Raw genomic sequence first — 18,775 nt, 5'->3', positions numbered from 1 at the left:
CTATTTTCTATGTTTCACAACACACATTCCCACCTAGCTTTGTGTCATCTGCAAACTCGGACATACATTTAGTCCCCACATCCAAATCATTGCTATATATTGTGAACAGCTGGGGCCCAAACACTGATCCCTGTGACACCCCACTAGCCACAGCGTGCCAAACGCGAGGATAACCTGTTTATTCCTACTCTCTGCTTTCTGCCTGTTAGCCAATCCTTAATCCATGCCAGTATATTACCTCCTATCCCATGTGCTTTGATTTTGCTTACCAACCTCCTGTGGGGGACTTTATCAAAAGCCTTCTGAAAATCCAAGTATACTACGTCCACCGACTCCCCTTTATCATTTCTGTTAGTAACATCCTCAAAAAACTCCAACAGGTTCGTCAAACATGATTTCCCGTTCATAAATCCATGTTGACTATGCCCAATCAGATCATTATTATCCAAGTGCCCATTTATCACATGTTTAGAATAGATGCTAGCATTTTCCCAACGACTGATGCAAGACTAACAGATCTGTAATTCCCCGTTTTCTCTCTCCCTCCCTTCTTAAATAATGGGGTGACATTTGCGACCTTCCAATCTGCAGGAACCGCTCCAGAATCTATAGAATTTTGGAAGATGATCCCCAATGCATTCATTATCTCCACAGCTACCTCTTTCAACACACTAGGATGTAGAATATCAGGTCCTGGGGACTTATCAACCTTCAGCCCCATTAATTTCTCCAATACAACCTTCTTACTAATATTAATTTCCGTCAATTCCTCATTCTCCCTAATCCCTTGGATTTCTAATTCTGGAAGATTTCTTTTATCTTCCTCAGTGAAGACAGGCACAAAGTAATCATTTAGCTTCTCTGCCATTTCTCTATTCCCCATTATAAATTCTCCTGACTCTGCCTGTAATGCACCCACATCTGTCTGAGCCAAACATTTCCTTTTTACATACCTGTAGAAGCTTTTACAGTCCATTTTAATATTTTTTGCTAGCTTACATTCATATTCTATTCTCCCTTTCTTTATCAGTTTCTTCATCCTCCTTTGCTATATTCTAAAATCCTCCCAATCCTCAGGTTTACTAATATTTCTGGCAACTTTACAGGCCTTTTCTTTTAATCTTATACAATCCTTAACTTCCTTTATTATCCACGGTTGACTGCCTTACTTTTGGGGTTTTTGTGCCTTGAAGGAATGTATAGTTGCTGTAAACTACGCAATATTTCTTTAAAGACTATCCATTGCCTATGTACTGTCATATCTCTTAATGTATTTTCCCAATCCACCTCAGCCAATTTGCCCCTCATACCTTCATAATTTCCTTTGTTCAAAATTAACACCCTGGCTTCAGATTGAACTACCTCAATTTCAAACATAATGTAAAATTCTATCATATTTTGGTCACTCACCCCTAAAGGCTCTTTTACAACAAGATTATTAATTTGCCCTTTCTCATTACATAAAACTAGATCTAAAATAGCCTGTTCTCTGCAACATACTGTTCTAGAAAACCATCCTTTACACACTCCAGTCAGTCCCATTATTTCCTCTAATACTTTTTTTTTACTAATGTCAATATCTTGCAGTTCCTCGTTTACACAAGTACCTTGATTCTCCATTATTTCTGGAAGGTTTTTAGCATTTTCCTCTGTGAAGACAGACCACAAAGTATTTGCTTAGTTTCTCTGCCATTTCCCTACTCGCCACTATAAATTCTCCTGACTCCACTTGTAAAGGACCCGCATTTGTCTTTGCTAATCTTTTTCTTTTTACACAGCTATAGAAACTTTAACAGTCCGTTTTCATGTTTCTCAATAGTTTACTCTCATTCTATTTTCCCTTTCTTTATTTTTTCTTGGTCCTCCTTTGCTTACCATTTTTTGGCAACTTTTACGCCTCTTCCTTTGCTCTCATATAATCCTTGATTTCTTTCTTGAGTCACGGTTGGAACCACTTTCGTTACTAGGTTTTTGTGCATTCAAGGAATGTATTTTTGTTGTAAACTATGTATTAGTTCTTTAAATGTTAGCCATTGCCTATGTACCATTATACATTTTAACGCAGTTTTCCAATCTACCATAGCCAATTTGCCCCCTCATAAATCTAAGTAAAGGAAACTATGAAGGTAAGACCCTAGTTTCTGATTGAACTACATCACTTTCAAACTTAATGTCAAATTCCATCATATTATGGTCACTCTTCCTAAAGGTTCCTTTACAAGATTAATTATCTGTTTTTCATTGCATAAAACTAAATCTAAAATAGCCCATTCCCTAGTTGGTTCCTCAACATACTACTCTAGATAACAATCCTGCATACATTCCAAGAATTTGTCTTTTACAACATTAGTACGAATAAAGTTTACCCAGTCAAATGTAGATTGAATTACCCTTATTACATGCACCTCTAATTTCCTGATTTATACTGTGATTTACATTAGCACTGCTGTTTGGTGGCCTATAAACAACTCCCACCAATGTTTTCGGCCCCTTGCTGTTTCTTAGTTCCACCCAAACTGATTCTACGTCAAAATCTTTAGAAATAAGGTCATCTCTCACTGCAGTATTAATGTCCTCTTTAATTAACAGAGATACCCCACCACCTTTTCCCAGCTTCCTGTCCTTCCTGAATGTCACCCAGAGAGTGGTGAGCCTGTGGAATTCGCTACCACAGAAAGCAGTTGAGGCCACAACATTGTATGTTTTCAAGAAGGAGTTAAGAGATGGCTCTTGGGGCGAAAGGGATCAAAGGATATGGGGGAAAGCGGGAACAGACTACTGAGTTGGATGATCAGCCATGATCATAATGAATGGCGAAGCAGGCTCAAAGGGCCGAATGGCCTACTCCTGCTCCTATTTTCTATGTTTCTATGTCACGTACCCTTGGATATTCAGGTCCCAGCTTTGGTTTCCTTGCAGCCACGTCTCTGTAATGGCTATCAAGTCATATATATAAATTTCTATTTGATTGATAATTAATCTATTTTATTGCGAATGCTGTGCACATTCAGATGCAGAGTCTGTAATTGAGGATTTTTTTTTTTTACTGTTTTTGTAAACTCTGGTCCCATCTGCTGGCATGCTCTTAAGTTTGCAATCACTGTCCCTTCCTGCCATACTCTGATCATTATATTTATTGCCATCTTGATCTATTGCCTTGTCATTTCCCTTTAATTTACTCAATCTTCCCCTACATGATCCCTTCCCCCCTCTATTTAATTTAAAGCCCTTTCTACTTCCCTAGAACACTGGTCCCAGCACGGTTCAGGTGAAATCTGTCCCAAAGGTACAGCCCCCACTTTCCCCAGTACTGGTGCCAGTGCCCCACAAACCGAAACCCACTTCTCCAGCACCAGTCCTTGAGCTACACATCCTATTTACCCTACGCCAATTTGCACGTGGCTCAGGTAATCCAGAGATTACCTTTGAGGTTCTGCTTTTTAATTTAGCACTTAGCTCCTCATACTCCATATGCAGAACCTCTTTCCTAGTCCTATCTATGTCGTTGGTACCTACTTGAACCACGACAACTGGATCCACCCCCTCCCACTAAGTTCCTCTCCAGCCCTGAGCAGATGTCACGAACCCTGGCACCAGGCAGGTAACACAGTCTTCTGGACTCTTGCTCTCAGCTGCAGAGAACAGTGTCTATCCCCCTGACTATACTGTCCCCTAATACCACTACCTTCCTTTTAACACCCCAGATTTGAATGGCTTCCTGTACCATGGTCAGTCTACTCATCCACACTACAGCCTTCGCTCTTGTCCATACAAGTTGCAAGAACCTCGAACTTGTTGCTCAATTTTAAGGGCCGAGTATCCTCCACTCCCACCTTAAGATCCCTTAACCTGCCTGACTTGCAGTCACACCCTCCTGTCCCTGACCAAATCAGATGACCCTATCCTAAGGGATGTGACTGCCTTCTGGAACAAAGTGTCCAGGTAACTTTCCCCCTCCCTGATGCATCGCAATGTCTGCAGCTTGGACTTCAGCTCAATGACTCTGAGCCGAAGCTCCTGAAGCGCAAAGGCTTACTACAGACGTGGGCAGCAGAGTTATTTACCTCAAGTTTACAGAGGGTCGCACATAGGAGGCCAGACAGGAGTGCATTGTCAAGTTTACAGGTAACAAAGGCATGGATAAGGGCTTCAGCAGCTGATGAGCTGAGGCAGGGGTGGAATCAGGCAATGTTATGGGGCAGAAATAAGCAGTTTTAGTGATGGGGCAAATACTTGGTTGGAAGCTCATCTCAGGGTCAAACATGACACCAAGTTTGTAAACAGTCTGGTTCAGCCTGGAGACTGGGGCAGCCAGGGACAGTGATGGAGTCGGAATTTATCGGTCTCCGGATCATTCGTCCAAGCTTCTGGATTACTAGTCCAGTAACATGAGCACTACCCTACTGTGTCTCCATGCATCCGTGTGTCACACAATGTGACACATTTAACAATTGAGAATACCTATCACAGAGTCACTTACCAGAGCAACAGATACAATGAAATGCATGCTGCATACCAAATTTAATATATAATAAATACAGTATGAAATAATCAGCAGGGCCTCATCAGGGGTTTATGAAAAGGGTTTGTTCTAAGCTTTCAATAATTAATGGGGTCAGATGGAGCCCCAAATTTGGGAAGGGACTAATTACCTTCCACTAGTTACTGAAGGTAATGAGTTATCTTCAGCAGTGTGAGAAATGGTGCATCATATCGTGGCTGGCAGACAGCTGCATTTGGTATTTTCTCTATAATAAATAATAAATTGCACATAATACTGATTAATAGAATCCAAGATGACAATGGAATTGGGAGACGTTCAGAAGCTCTATCCACAACAGTCACAGTCCTGACAGAGCAGCTGAAATGTTGACATGAATGCATGAGAAGACGCAAGGTTTACAAACAAGAAATATAGGCCCTATACAACATTTAAATCAATATCCAAAATTACCAATAGGTACCAGACAGGAACAACAACTTGCATTTATACAGCACTTTTATGTGGTAAAACATCCCAAGGCAATTCACAGGAGAGCCAGCAAACAAAATGTGACACTGAGCCAAAGGAAGGGATGTTAGGATAGGCATCTCAAAGTTTGGTCAAAGAAAGTGTAGGTTTTAAGCAGCAGCTTAAAGGAGAGGAGTGGTGAGATGGAAAGATTTTCAGAGGAAATTCCAGAGCTTCGGGCTTAGACAGCTGAAAGACAACCACCAATTCACTTGATTGAAGCATATAATATTCTGAGGGGTCTTCACAGGGTGGATGTGGAAAGGATGTTTCCTCTTGCGGGGGAATCTAGAACTGGGGGTCACTGTTTAAAAATAAGGGGTCGCCCATTTAAGCCAGCGATGAGGAGAAATTTTTTCTCTGAGGATCGTGCAACTTTGGAACGCTCTTCCTCAAAAGGTGGTGGAAGCAGAGTCTTTGAATATTTTTAAGGCAGAGATTTTTAAGGTAGATTCTTGATAAGCAAGGGGGTGAAAGGTTATTTGGTGTAGGTGGGAATATGCAGTTGACGTTACAATCAGATCAGCCATGATCTTGTTGAATGGCGGAGCAAGCTCAAGGGGCCGAGCGGCCTACTCCTGCTCCTAATTCATATGTTTGTATGTACCAATGGTGAAGCAATTAAAATCCGCGATGTGCAAGGTGCAAGAATTGAAGGAATGCAGAGTTTTCGGGTGGGGAGGGGAGTGGTGCCATATGCCTGGATGAGGTTACAGAGATAAAGAGGAAGGAGGGGTAAGTCTATGGAAGGATTGGAAAATAAGGATGAGAATTTAAAAAGAAAAAAAAAAATGAAAAACAAAAATCAAGGCATTGCTGGACCAGGAGCCAAGGTCGAGGTGATAGGTGAATGGGCCTTTGTGTAAGTCAGGATATGGGTAGCAGAGTTTTGGATGAGCTCAAGTTTACAGAGGGTGGAAGATGAGAGACTGGCCAGGAGAGCATAAGAATATTCAAGTCTGGAGGTAAAGGCATCAATTAGGGTTTCAGCAGCAGATGAGCTGAAGTGGGGCAAAATCAGGCGATGTTACAGAGGTGGAAATAGATAGTCATGGTGATGGAGAGGATACGAGGTTCAAAGTTCAGCTCAAGGTTAAATAGGATGCTGAGGTCGCAAACAGTCTGGTTCATCATTATCAACATTAACGTAATAAAACTGCCTCAAGACGCTTCACAAGATGATTATAAAACAAAATATGATACCGAGCCACAAAAGATGATATTAGGTCAGATGACCCAAAGCTTGGTCAAAGAGGCAGGTTTAAAAGAGTGTCTTAACGGAGGAAAGCAAGGTAGAGAGCTGGACAGGTGTAGGGAGTGTATTCCAGAGCTTAGGGCCCAGACAACTGAATGTGCAGCCACCAATGGTGGAGCGATTAAAATCAGGGATGCACAAGAGGCCAAAATTAGTGGAGCACAGATATCTGAGGGTTGTGGGGCTGGAGGAGATTACAGTGATAGGGAGGGGCGAGGCACTGGAGCAATTTGAAACAAGGATGAGAATTTTAATATCAACACAATCCTTGGCCGGGAGTCAATGTAGGTCAGCAAGCACAGGGCAGATAGGGAACGGGACTTGGTGGGAGTTAAGACACAGGCAACAGAGTTTTGATCTCAAGTTTACAGAGATAAGAATGTGGGAGACTTGCCTGGAGTGTGTTGGAATAGTCAAGTCTAGAGGTAACAAAGCATCAATGAAGGTTTCAGCAGCAAATGAGCTGAGGAAGGGGTAAAGTTGGGCGATGTTACGGAGGTGGAAATAGGCAGTCTTAGTGATGGCACAAATATGAGGTTGGAAGCTCATCTCAGGATCAAATATGACACTAAGGTTGTGCACAGATTACTTAATCTCAGCCAGGGAGAGGAATGGAGACAGTAGCTAGGGAACAGGGTTTGGAGCAGGGACCGAAAACAATGGCTTCAGCCTTCCCCACACTTAATTGAATGAAATTTCTGCTCATCCAGTACTGGAGGTCAGATAAACAGTCTGATAGTTTAATAACAGTGGGACAGTTGAGGGAAACGCGACATGAAGTCCTATGGCATTGACCACAAGTCGTGGGAGTCAGTTGCCAGTGATTGCCAGAGCTGGCGGACAGCCATAAAGACGGGGCTAAAGAGTGGCGAGTCAAAGAGACTTAGCAGTTGGCAGGAAAAAAGACAGAAGTGCAAGGGGAGAGCCAACTGTGTAACAGCCCCGACAACCAATTTTATCTGCAGCGCCTGTGGAAGAGTCTGTCACTCTAGAATTGGCCTTTATAGCCACTCCAGGCACTGCTCCACAAACCACTGACCACCTCCAGGTGCTTACCCATTATCTCTCGAGACAAGGAGGCCAAAGAAGGAGGGAGCGGAGGGAAGTGGTAGCGAGGTAGAGCTGAGTGTTGTCAGCATACATGTGAAAACTAACGCCATGCTTTTGGATGATGTCACTGAGGGGCAACATGTGGAGAAGAAATAGGAGGGGGCAAGGCATAGATCCTTGGGGGACGCCAGAGGTAACAGTACGGGAGCAGCAAGCGAAGCCATGACGTGATTTCCTGGCTATGATTAGATAGATAAGAACAGAACCAGGCTCAAACGGTAGCTAGGGAGAGGGATGGAGTCAGTGAATAGGAAACATAGTTTGTCACGGGCTCAAAGGACAATGTCTTCTATCTTCCCAATGTTTAATTGGAAGATATTTCTGCTCATCTAATTCTAGCTTTAGACAATAGCATGACAAATCAGAGACAATGGAGGGATCGAGAGAGGTAGAGCTGAGTGTCATCAGCATACACGTGGAACTGCACTATGTGGTTTCGGATGATGTCGCTACATGGAAGGCTGCAGATGGGAAACAAGAAGGGGCCAAGTATAGATCCTTGGGGGACTTCAAAGGTAACTGTGCAACAGTGGGAAGAGAATCCATTGTAGGAGATGCTCTGGCTACGATTAAATAGCTAAGAATGGAACCAGGTGACAGCAGTCCCAACCAGCTGGACAACAGAGGAGAGGGGCTTTAGGAGGCTGGTGTGGTCAACCAGGTCAAAGACTGCAGACGTTACGGAGGAATGTGATAATTGCAGGAAATCGGTCTTCAGCTTTGTATAAATACTTACGTTCAGATGGGGTGTATAGGGTGCATCTGGGAGGGGTAATTCCTCTGAAAAGGGGGACTGGTTGCACTTTTCGGAATGGTTCACCTTTCTTTGGTCCTCACCGGCGCCCAGCTCTCATCTGTGACTGCAAGTAGTCGTTAGCATGCAACGCACACCCCAGCAAAGCATCCCAACAGGCAGGTAAAAGCAGGTGAGGATAGCTGACGTGTCTCTCATATCGGTGATTTAGGATTTGCCTATACTTACAATGAGAAGTCTGATTCAACGGAGTGCATGGAAGAGTTCAACACAAATTCAACGGCCACAAGGGGGTTGAGAGCAAAGAGCGTGGTCAGGCCAAGGTACCAAGGTTATCCGCTACATCCAGAATCATCTCCAGCCATCTTAACTTTGTCTTGCCACTGGATTAAGATGTCCCTGGACAAGCAAGTGAGTTAATGCAGCACAACTCTCTCTCACTATAATCTATTTCGTGTGCAAATCATGACATCACCCACCAACTCATTCAGCATACAGTCTTCCAATCCTGTGGCGATGGGGGAGCAGCAGGTGAGGATACACTGGAATCTGTAGTCGCAAGCCTGCACACAGGCAGCTCAGGGCATTGGGCTATCTTGCACCATATTGAAGCGGCGGTGGACCTCAACAGCCCTGAGCGACTGAACAGCCCTCTTCAGGATCGCACTGTTTACCTCCAGGTCATGAGGAAGGGGCTAGGAAAGGTGCCCTAAACATTGACGGCTTCACCTACCCTGGCCAGTTTACTGCGACTGACGGGGATCTCAAAACAACAGTTGAATACGTGTAAAGACGACAAAGGTTTCCATCAGCAGGTGGAACATGCAAATGCTGATGGACTATGCCAGAGCAGACAGACCAGAGAAATGAACAGCCCTGGTTGGAAGAGAACTTGCCAAATACAACATCCAAAAAGCAGCATTAAATGAGACTTGTCTAACTGATGAAGGACAAATTGCAGAAGCTGAAGCTGGATACAACTTCTTTTGGAGTGGTCGCAATAGCAGAGCATCATGAAGCAATGGTAGGGTTTGCTGTCAAGTCCAACCTCATCCCCAACTAGCCAGCCTCCCAAAAGGCACAAACAACTGACTCATGACATTGTGACTTTCCCTCACAGGGAAAAATCATGCCACCATTTTCAGTGCTTATGCACCTATGATGACAAATCCTTAAAAAGTGATAGATAAATTTTATGAAGAGCTAGAATCTTTGATTGTTACAATGTCAAAATCAGACAAACTCGGTGACTTCAACGTCAGAGTTGGCATAGACCGTCAGACCTGGAAGGGAACGACTGGGAGAAACTGAGTCGATAGACATGTGCAGAGCATGACCTCCTCATTACCAACACTGTATTCCATCTGCCAAAACAAAACAAGACATCCTGGATACACCCTCACTGCCATCTAAATTGACTACGTTGTCAGAAGGAAGGACAAGCAAGATGTCAGTCAGCAAAGCCATGCATGGAGCAGATTGTTGGACTAACCACAGACTCATTGTCTCAAAGCTCAATATCTATATCCAGCCCGAGATGCCCCCAGGGGAAAAAAGTCAAAAAGACTCAACATCTCAAGACTCAAAATGGATACTGTGAGGCAAAACTTCTCAGAAGATTTGGACATCCTGCCAGCTGACTGAAGATGATTTAAACGAGAAGGGTGGTGAATCTTTGAAATTCTCTAGCCCAGAGAGCAAAGGAAGCTCAATCATTGAGCATGTTCAAGACAGAAATCGATAGATATCTGGATACTAATGGCATCAAGGGATATGGGGATAGCGCAGGAAAGTGGCGTTGATGGTTTAATTGAGTGGCGGAGCAGGCTCGATGGGCTGAATGGCCTTCTCCTGCTCCTATGTTCCTTACTTGCAAGAGCTTGACACTGCATCTCGAACAGCGCCTTCTCCAAAAGAGTAATGCAGCTTTAGAAAAGGTCATAGTCTCGTTGACATGGTGCTTGCTGCACATCAGCTCCAGCAGAAATGCCAAGAGCTGAACTGCAACTTGCACTCAACATTTGTCGATCTGACTAAAACCTTAAACACAGTTAGCTGTGAGGGCCTATGGAAGATCATGGCAAAATCTGGCTATCCAGAAAAATTCATCATTATGATATGGCAATTCCATGACAACATGCTTCCTCATGTCCTGAACAGTTTAGTCTTCTAATGCCTTCCCAGTCATAATTGGAATAAAGCAGGGCTATGTGTTGGCTCCTACCCTGTTCAGCGTGAGGTTTTCTGCCATGCTTTCTAAAGCATTCTGTGTTAGTAAAAGTGACATCAACATTAGTCTGCAAAGCATGGACCACTTCTCATCTGCATGTGATAACATCGGTCTCATTAACAGCACCAAAAAGACTGAAGTCATGTACCAACCTACCCCACAAAAGACGTATGTGAAGCCAACTATTACAGTCAATGGTCGAAGGCTTGAAGCGGTCGACAATTTACCTACATCGGCAGCACAGAGCAGTTCTTACGGATGACGAAGTCAACGCAGAATGGCTAAGATCGTGTTGCCTTTAGCAAGCTACGAAATACTGTCTGGGATTGAAGAGGAATTAGTCTCTCAACAAAAGTGAAGGTATACAGAGCTGCTGTCCTTCCTACTCTTGTGTATGCTTATGAGACGTGGACAGTTTACTCCAGGCATGCAAACAAGCTACACCACATTCACATGACCCGCTTGCACAGACTACTCAAGATCAGATCACAGGACAAGATTCCTAATACAGAGATTCTCCCCCTTACCTACATGCCTAGAATTCACACTCTGAAGAGAGCTTAGGTAAGATGGGCAGGACATATTGCCAGAATGCCGAATGAGTGTTTGCCAAAAAAGCTCCACCATGGTGAGCTAATTGAAGGGAAACATTCACATACATGGAGGCCAGAAAAAGCATGTCAAGGACACGCTCAAGGTCTCACTGAAAAGTTGCAACACTGCCCGAGATGGGAGAACCCCACACGGGATTGCTCTGTATGCAGCAGTCTCATCAGCAAAGGCACCACCTCCGATGAAAAAAACAAAGCTGCACTGGCCAAATGGAAACTTGAGCTTCGCAAGCCCAGAGCCGCAAGCACCTCTTCCACACCAATACGTGTGTCTAATTTGTAATAGATTTGTTCGTGCTCAAATTGGACTGATTAATCAACTTCAAACACATCACACCTAAAACATAATTAATTCTAGTTTATGCCCAGATCATCTTCAACTATGGAGGATGAACACAGTGCATGTTCAGACTAAAGACGGCTGCGATACAAAAAAAGATTAAACAGGAACTGAGAGAGTTGTCTCCATGGGCATTCCAGATGAGCATATTATAAAATCCTGGTCTTGTACAGTCCATATCCATGTCTTTATTTACATGTATTTTAAAAAGTGTATATTGATTTGTTGAACTACTTTAGCGTTTACCAATCTGGTGAGTATATGAAATTTCCAAAATGTGACAGAACTAAGTCAGAGTGAGAATCCCACCTCAATTTTAACACAGAATCAAGATTAATTGCTGCAGCTAGGTTATGTTACTTCGGTAAAACAGAAAAAAGTGACTTTAGCTAATGAGGGGCCCAATCCATTTATGAAAATGTCAGGACAGGAAAACAACATGTGAAAGTCTGAACTGTATCAAAGGATTAAAAGTTTACAAAACAGCCACTTCAGGGCTCACCTGTCTATTGAATTCTTCTTCGTTTTCCATCCACATGTACTCTGCAAAAGGATTATCGTCATCATGCGAGTGACCATTTAGAACTACTTCGTCACTGTTGATGCTTGGAGTATTATTGCTCTGACTTGGGTCTTTCATTTTTGCTACCTATTAAACAAATAGTCATTTAGTAGAACAGAACTTGAGTACTGCTGAAAATAGAGACATGTTGTCGAAGCTTTTCATCTTGCACTCATCAGGACAATACACAATAACCAATTTAAGGGAAAACAACAACTTATACTGCATGAGAAGAGAGTGCTGATTGGCTGGCAAGTAAACTCTGATTGGATGAGGCATTGCCATGGGGAATGCATCAGTTTACAGTGACTGACAGTTAACTGCCAAGCTTTGTTTGAAATTTAAACCAGGCAGCTTGACTCTGATTGGTCAAGGCATTGTCCGGAGGAATGAACCAGCAAATGGCTGTCACTTATTTTATTTAGCTGAAACAGGCCCAATGTTTGTATATATTCTTTGTCTGCAAAGAACAGGGCCTGTGTATTAATATATGTAGCTTCCAGTATGCACAAACGCACCACACTGCGAGCCCTACTGACAATCTTAAACTGATGGTCAGCATAATTCTTAGTACACTGTGGATTATTTAGCAAATGTTGTCCAATCGCAGAATCACATCTAATGTTGGACACTGTGTTTCGAGTTTTGCAAGCATGGCTGGTTGGGTACGGCGCATACCTTGCCTGTTGCGAACAGCAGAAGGGACATGTTTGATCCGATCCACCAGTCTTTGGAATGTATGGCCTATATACCTATCAACACACTAGCATTGAAATTTCAGGCAACATTAGATAATCTAAGCAGTTTAAAGCACCTTCAGCAGCTCTGTACAACCAGTATCATTGATTACCAGAAATGAGTGTAAGGGCCATCCTGCAATCCCTAGAACTCGAAAAAGGTTGTCTTTTTTTCTCAGTGGCATTATAAGATGCTGTTATCTCAATAGGTGTGGTGATAATTCCAGAACGTGACCGGGACTGGCAGCAAATAGCCAAGTGAGCATTTCCAATAATCCTGAATCTCATTTAGTCAAAGGAGGTTGATTACAACAATCAGGGTGAAGATCAGGTGGAAGCATGTGGATTGAGCAGAGAAAGAAAGAGGGGAGGGGAGAGGTGACCTGGACCAAGAACTCGGAATTAAAGAAATGAAGTACGTGGAAGCAAGGGTTTTAGATTACCAGATAGACTGGAAACCTGGCCTGGGCCTGATATTAGGAAGTAGCAGCAGGTTGGAGAGCAGTTCAGACTCAGGCACTCTGGGAAGAACAGGCACAAACCCATGAAGTTTAATGTTAGGCTTATTTTTGACGATGCCATATGGTTAAGTAATATGTAGAAAGGACTCTCAGGAAGTGCAGTGCACTGACACCAACATAGCTAAAAGAGAAAGAGGGTAGGTATAGGCAATGTTACAGATATCAAATACTTCCATCAATGCTCCCAGCAAGCACAGTGGCGCAGTGGTTAGCACCGCAGCCTCACAGCTCCAGCAACCCGGGTTCAATTCTGGGTACTGCCTGTGTGGAGTTTGCAAGTTCTCCCTGTGTCTGCGTGGGTTTTCTCCGGGTGCTCCGGTTTCCTCCCACAAGCCAAAAGACTTGCAGGTTGATAGGTAAATTGGCCATTATAAATTGCCCCTAGTATAGGTAGGTGGTAGGGGAATATAGGGACAGGTGGGGATGTGGTAGGAATATGGGATTAGTATAAATGGGTGGTTGATGGTCGGCACAGACTCGGTGGGCCGAAGGGCCTGTTTCAGTGCTGTATCTCTAAACTAAACTAAACAGATAAAAAAAGGAAAAGTTACGGGTCACCGAGAGAGCAAAAGAGGTGACAGAACATCCAGTGAGGAAGGGACTGCAAACCCACCTGTTACTGGTCACAGGGAGTCCGTGGGCAGACTGATACTTTCCCCAGCATACTGGGTTCGGAAAGGGGGCGCGCTGGTGGTGGAGTGGGAGGGAGTAGAAACAAACTTGACATAGGGCCATCATTGACAGGCTGAGGATGCAAGAGACACCAGACCAAGCCCAGATCAATATGTTACAAGGGTCTTAGTGAAATGGATATTGAGAAAGAAAGACTGACTTGGAGTTTTATAGTGCCTTTCATGAGCACCGGAAGTTCCAAAGTGCTTTAAGCCAACAAAGTACTTTTTGAAGTGTAGTCACTGTTGTAATGTAGGAAATGTGCAATCATATTTGCGTACAGAAAGCTCCCACAAACAGCAATGATGAACAAACAAACAATAATGAGCAGAAAATCTGTTTTTGTGATGTTGGTTGAGGGATAAATATTGTCCAGAACACCAGGGATAACTCACAGAAGTGTTAGAGCACAGAAGGAGACCATTCGGCCCAACATACCTCCACCACCTCTCCTCTGCTGCTCTTCTTCAAAATAGTGCAATGGGATAATTTAAATCCACCTCAGAGGGCAGACAGGGCCTCGTTTTAATGTCTCATCTGAAAGATTGTACCTCTGACAGTGCAGCACTCCCTCAGTACTGCACTGGAGTGTCAGCTGGATTTTCGTGTTCAAGTCCTGGAGTTGGATTCGAACCTGCAACCTTGTGTCTCAGAGGCAAGTGCTCCCAACTGAGCCACGGCTGAAGGGAGCCATTAAAAATGAGAGAAGTGCCTAAGGATTTTAGAGCACCAAACACAGACACAATCTTTTAAAAATAGCACAGAGAAATAACCCGACAATCTCCAGGTCAGAAGGCTAGAATCTGTCATGATTATACGTGATATTGATATCGCTGGACAGGGATGGGATGGAGAGAGGGGAGACCCCCCCAGATAGGGATGGGATGGAGAGGGGGGGACCCCCGTACAGGGATGGGATTGAGAGAGTGGAGACCCCCGTACAGGGATGGGATTGAGAGAGTGGAGACCCCCGTACAGGGATGGGATTGAGAGAGTGGAGACCCCCGTACAGGGATGGGATTGAGAGAGGGGAGACCCCCAGATAGGGATGGGATGGAGAGGGGGAGACCCCCCCAGATAGGGATGGGATGGAGAGGGGGAGACCCCCCCAGATAGGGATGGGATGGAGAGGGGGAGACCCCCCCAGATAGGGATGGGATGGAGAGGGGGAGACCCCCCCAGATAGGGATGGGATGGAGAGGGGGAGACCCCCCCAGATAGGGATGGGATGGAGAGGGGGAGACCCCCCCAGATAGGGATGGGATGGAGAGGGGGAGACCCCCCCAGATAGGGATGGGATGGAGAGGGGGAGACCCCCCCCAGATAGGGATGGGATGGAGAGGGGGAGACCCCCCCCAGATAGGGATGGGATGGAGAGGGGGAGACCCCCCCCAGATAGGGATGGGATGGAGAGGGGGAGACCCCCCCAGATAGGGATGGGATGGAGAGGGGGAGACCCCCCCCAGATAGGGATGGGATGGAGAGGGGGAGACCCCCCCAGATAGGGATGGGATGGAGAGGGGGAGACCCCCCCAGATAGGGATGGGATGGAGAGGGGGAGACCCCCCCAGATAGGGATGGGATGGAGAGGGGGAGACCCCCCCAGATAGGGATGGGATGGAGAGGGGGAGACCCCCCCAGATAGGGATGGGATGGAGAGGGGGAGACCCCCCCAGATAGGGATGGGATGGAGAGGGGGAGACCCCCCCAGATAGGGATGGGATGGAGAGGGGGAGACCCCCCCAGATAGGGATGGGATGGAGAGGGGGAGACCCCCCCAGATAGGGATGGGATGGAGAGGGGGAGACCCCCCCAGATAGGGATGGGATGGAGAGGGGGAGACCCCCCCAGATAGGGATGGGATGGAGAGGGGGAGACCCCCCCAGATAGGGATGGGATGGAGAGGGGGAGACCCCCCCAGATAGGGATGGGATGGAGAGGGGGAGACCCCCCCAGATAGGGATGGGATGGAGAGGGGGAGACCCCCCCAGATAGGGATGGGATGGAGAGGGGGAGACCCCCCCAGATAGGGATGGGATGGAGAGGGGGAGACCCCCCCAGATAGGGATGGGATGGAGAGGGGGAGACCCCCCCAGATAGGGATGGGATGGAGAGGGGGAGACCCCCCCAGATAGGGATGGGATGGAGAGGGGGAGACCCCCCCAGATAGGGATGGGATGGAGAGGGGGAGACCCCCCCAGATAGGGATGGGATGGAGAGGGGGAGACCCCCCAGATAGGGATGGGATGGAGAGCGGGAGACCCCCCCAGATAGGGATGGGATGGAGAGGGGGAGACCCCCCCAGATAGGGATGGGATGGAGAGGGGGAGACCCCCCCAGATAGGGATGGGATGGAGAGGGGGAGACCCCCCCCAGATAGGGATGGGATGGAGAGAGTGGAGACCCCCGTACAGGGATGGGATTGAGAGAGTGGAGACCCCCGTACAGGGATGGGATGGAGAAATGAAGGAGTGGAGACCCCTGGATAGGAATGGGCGGTTGAGAGAGGGGAATGAGACCCCCTGGGAATATAGAAGGTGAAAAAAAGATAAGGTGCTCTCTCACATTTATCTCATCTATCTGATCTATATTATTACGCAAACCAGGTCCTGCAACACCTCCCCCCAAGCCAACTAACATCCTGTTCGAGGACAGGATTCAGCACACACTTGAGGAATTTCATTCCCTTTTCTCTGCTTCCTCTGCTCTGTCCAATCAAAGCCTGTTCACCAACTACAAGGCACAAGTTAGAAGTGTTATGGAATATTCTGCTCTTGCCTGTATGAGTGCAGTTCCAACAACACTCAACACGATCCAGAACAAAGCAGCCTGCTTGATTGGTACCCCATCCGCCACCTTCAACAGTCACTCCCTCCACCACTGATGCAGAGTGGCAGCAGTGTGGACCATCTACAAGATGCATTGCAGCAACTTAAAAAGCCTCCTTCGACAGCACCTACCAAATCACGACCTCTGCCACCTAGAAGGACAAGGGCAGCAGATGCATGGGAACACCACCACCTGCAGGTTCCCCTCCAAGTCACACACCATCCTGACTTGTAACTATATCGCCGTTCCTTCATTGTCGCTGGGTCAAAATCCTGGAACTCCCTTCCGAGCAGCCTACACTCTAAGAACTGCAGCAGTTCAAGAAGGCAGCTCACCACCTTCTCAAGGGGAATTAGGGATGGGCAATAAATGCTGGCATAGCCAGTGATGCCGACATCCCCCAAATGAATAAAAGAAATACTGCAAATGCTGGAAATCTGAAATAAAAACAGAAAAGGCTGGAAATTCGCAGCAGGTCTGGCAGCATCTGTGGAGAGAAAAACACGGGAACATAGCAACAGAGTATGCCATTCAGCCCATCGACCCTGCTTCGCCATCCAATTAGATCATAGCCAATCATCCACCTCACGCCACTTTCCCACGCTATCCCTATATCCATTGATGCCATTAGTATCGAAATATCTATCAATTTCTGTCTTGAACATGCTCAATGATTGAGCTGCCACAGCCCTCTGGGGATAGTGAATTCACAACCCTCAATGAAAGTCTGAAATGACCTGCCCCTTTATTCTGAACCTAAGTACCCTGGTTCTAGATTCACCAGCCAGGGGAAACATCCTTCCTGCATCTTCCCTGTCACACGCTGTGAGAATTTTCTATGTTTGAATGAGATCGGGGTGGGGGTGGGGCGCTCGGCGAGGGGGCGGGACGCGACGCCCGGGGAGGGGGCGGGGCGCTTCGCTCGAGAAGGGGGAGGGGCGCTCTGGGAGCAGGGTGGAGCTCTAGGCCCCGCCCCGCACTCGCCACCCGTTCCCATGATGCGCCAGGAGCGCAAGTGCCCGGATATTGCTCTCCCACTAACGGTTGTTTAGGGTCTTGGTCCCCGCGCTCCCGCTCACTACTCACTGTGTGTCGTCAGGCCGGCTCCAGACCACACTCTCACTGCCGTAGGGCCCCTCTCCGCTCGCCTTTCCTTTTTCTCTATCTCCAACGCTCGGTACAGCTCGGCAACGCTCTCACCAGTATTGCTCCGGCCTCAACCAACACAACGATGCAAACCGGAAAGACGTCATCACGCACAGTCCTCATCATCACTCTGTGACATCACTGAAGTCCGCCCACAGTATCATGACAAGACAACCATTGGAACACAAGACAGCAAACAATCAAGGGGAGGGAAAAGAGGCGGGGGAAGGAAAAGAAGGGAGGGAAAAGGGAAAGAGAAGGGGAAGGACAGGGAAAGAGGGGGGAGGAAAAGGGAGAGGGGGGAAGGGAAAGGAAACGAGAGGGGGGGAAGAGGGAGGGACAGGGAAAGAGGGGGGAAGGACGAGGGACAGGGAAAGAGGGGGGGAAGGACGAGGGACAGGGAAAGAGGGGGGAAGGACGAGGGTCAGGGAAAGAGGGGAAGGACAGGGGAAGGACAGGGGAAGGGGGGAAGGACAGGGGAAGGGGGAGGGACAGGGAAGAGGGGGGAGGGACAGGGAAGAGGGGGGAGGGACAGGGAAGGGGGAGGGACAGGGAAGAGGGGGGAAGAGGGGGGAGGGACAGGGAAGAGGGGGGAGGGACAGGGAAGAAGGGGGAGGGACAGGGAAGGGGGGAGGGACAGGGAAGAGGGGGGAAGAGGGGGGAGGGACAGGGAAGAAGGGGGAGGGACAGGGAAGAGGGGGGAAGGACAGGGAAGAGGGGGGAGGGACAGGGAAGAGGGGGGAAGGACAGGGAACGGGGGGAAGGACGGGGGGAAGGACAGGGGAAGGGGGAGGGACAGGGAAGAGGGGGGAAGGACAGGGAACGGGGGAAGGACAGGGGAAGGGGAAGGGGGAGGGACAGGGAAGAGGGGGAAGGACGGGGGGAAGGACAGGGAAGAGGGGGAAGGGGGAGGGACAGGGAAGAGGGGGGAAGGACAGGGAAGAGGGAGGAAGGGGGAGGGACAGGGAAAGAGGGGGGAAGGAAAAGAGTAGGGGGG

General features: G+C 47.1%; 1 protein-coding gene across 1 annotated transcript in view; it reads right to left on the bottom strand.

Annotated features, from left to right (window-relative positions):
- LOC137375545 (polyadenylate-binding protein-interacting protein 2-like) overlaps positions 1 to 17,896 on the bottom strand; it is a 76,438-nt gene extending 58,542 nt beyond the window's left edge. Inside the window, exons 1-2 of the mRNA XM_068042887.1 lie at positions 17,719 to 17,896; positions 11,814 to 11,960 (exon numbers count right to left, since the gene is read on the bottom strand). Coding sequence (XP_067898988.1) covers positions 11,814 to 11,951 — 138 coding nt within the window. The 5' untranslated portion in view covers positions 11,952 to 11,960; positions 17,719 to 17,896. The remainder of the gene's footprint in view (positions 1 to 11,813; positions 11,961 to 17,718) is intronic.
- Positions 17,897 to 18,775: the final 879 nt, after the last annotated feature.

Source organism: Heterodontus francisci, chromosome 12, assembly GCF_036365525.1.
Source record: "Heterodontus francisci isolate sHetFra1 chromosome 12, sHetFra1.hap1, whole genome shotgun sequence".
In the NCBI taxonomy this organism is placed as follows: Eukaryota; Metazoa; Chordata; class Chondrichthyes; order Heterodontiformes; family Heterodontidae; genus Heterodontus; species Heterodontus francisci.
Note: the sequence above shows the minus strand (reverse complement) of the source record. Positions and strands in the feature narration are given on the sequence as shown.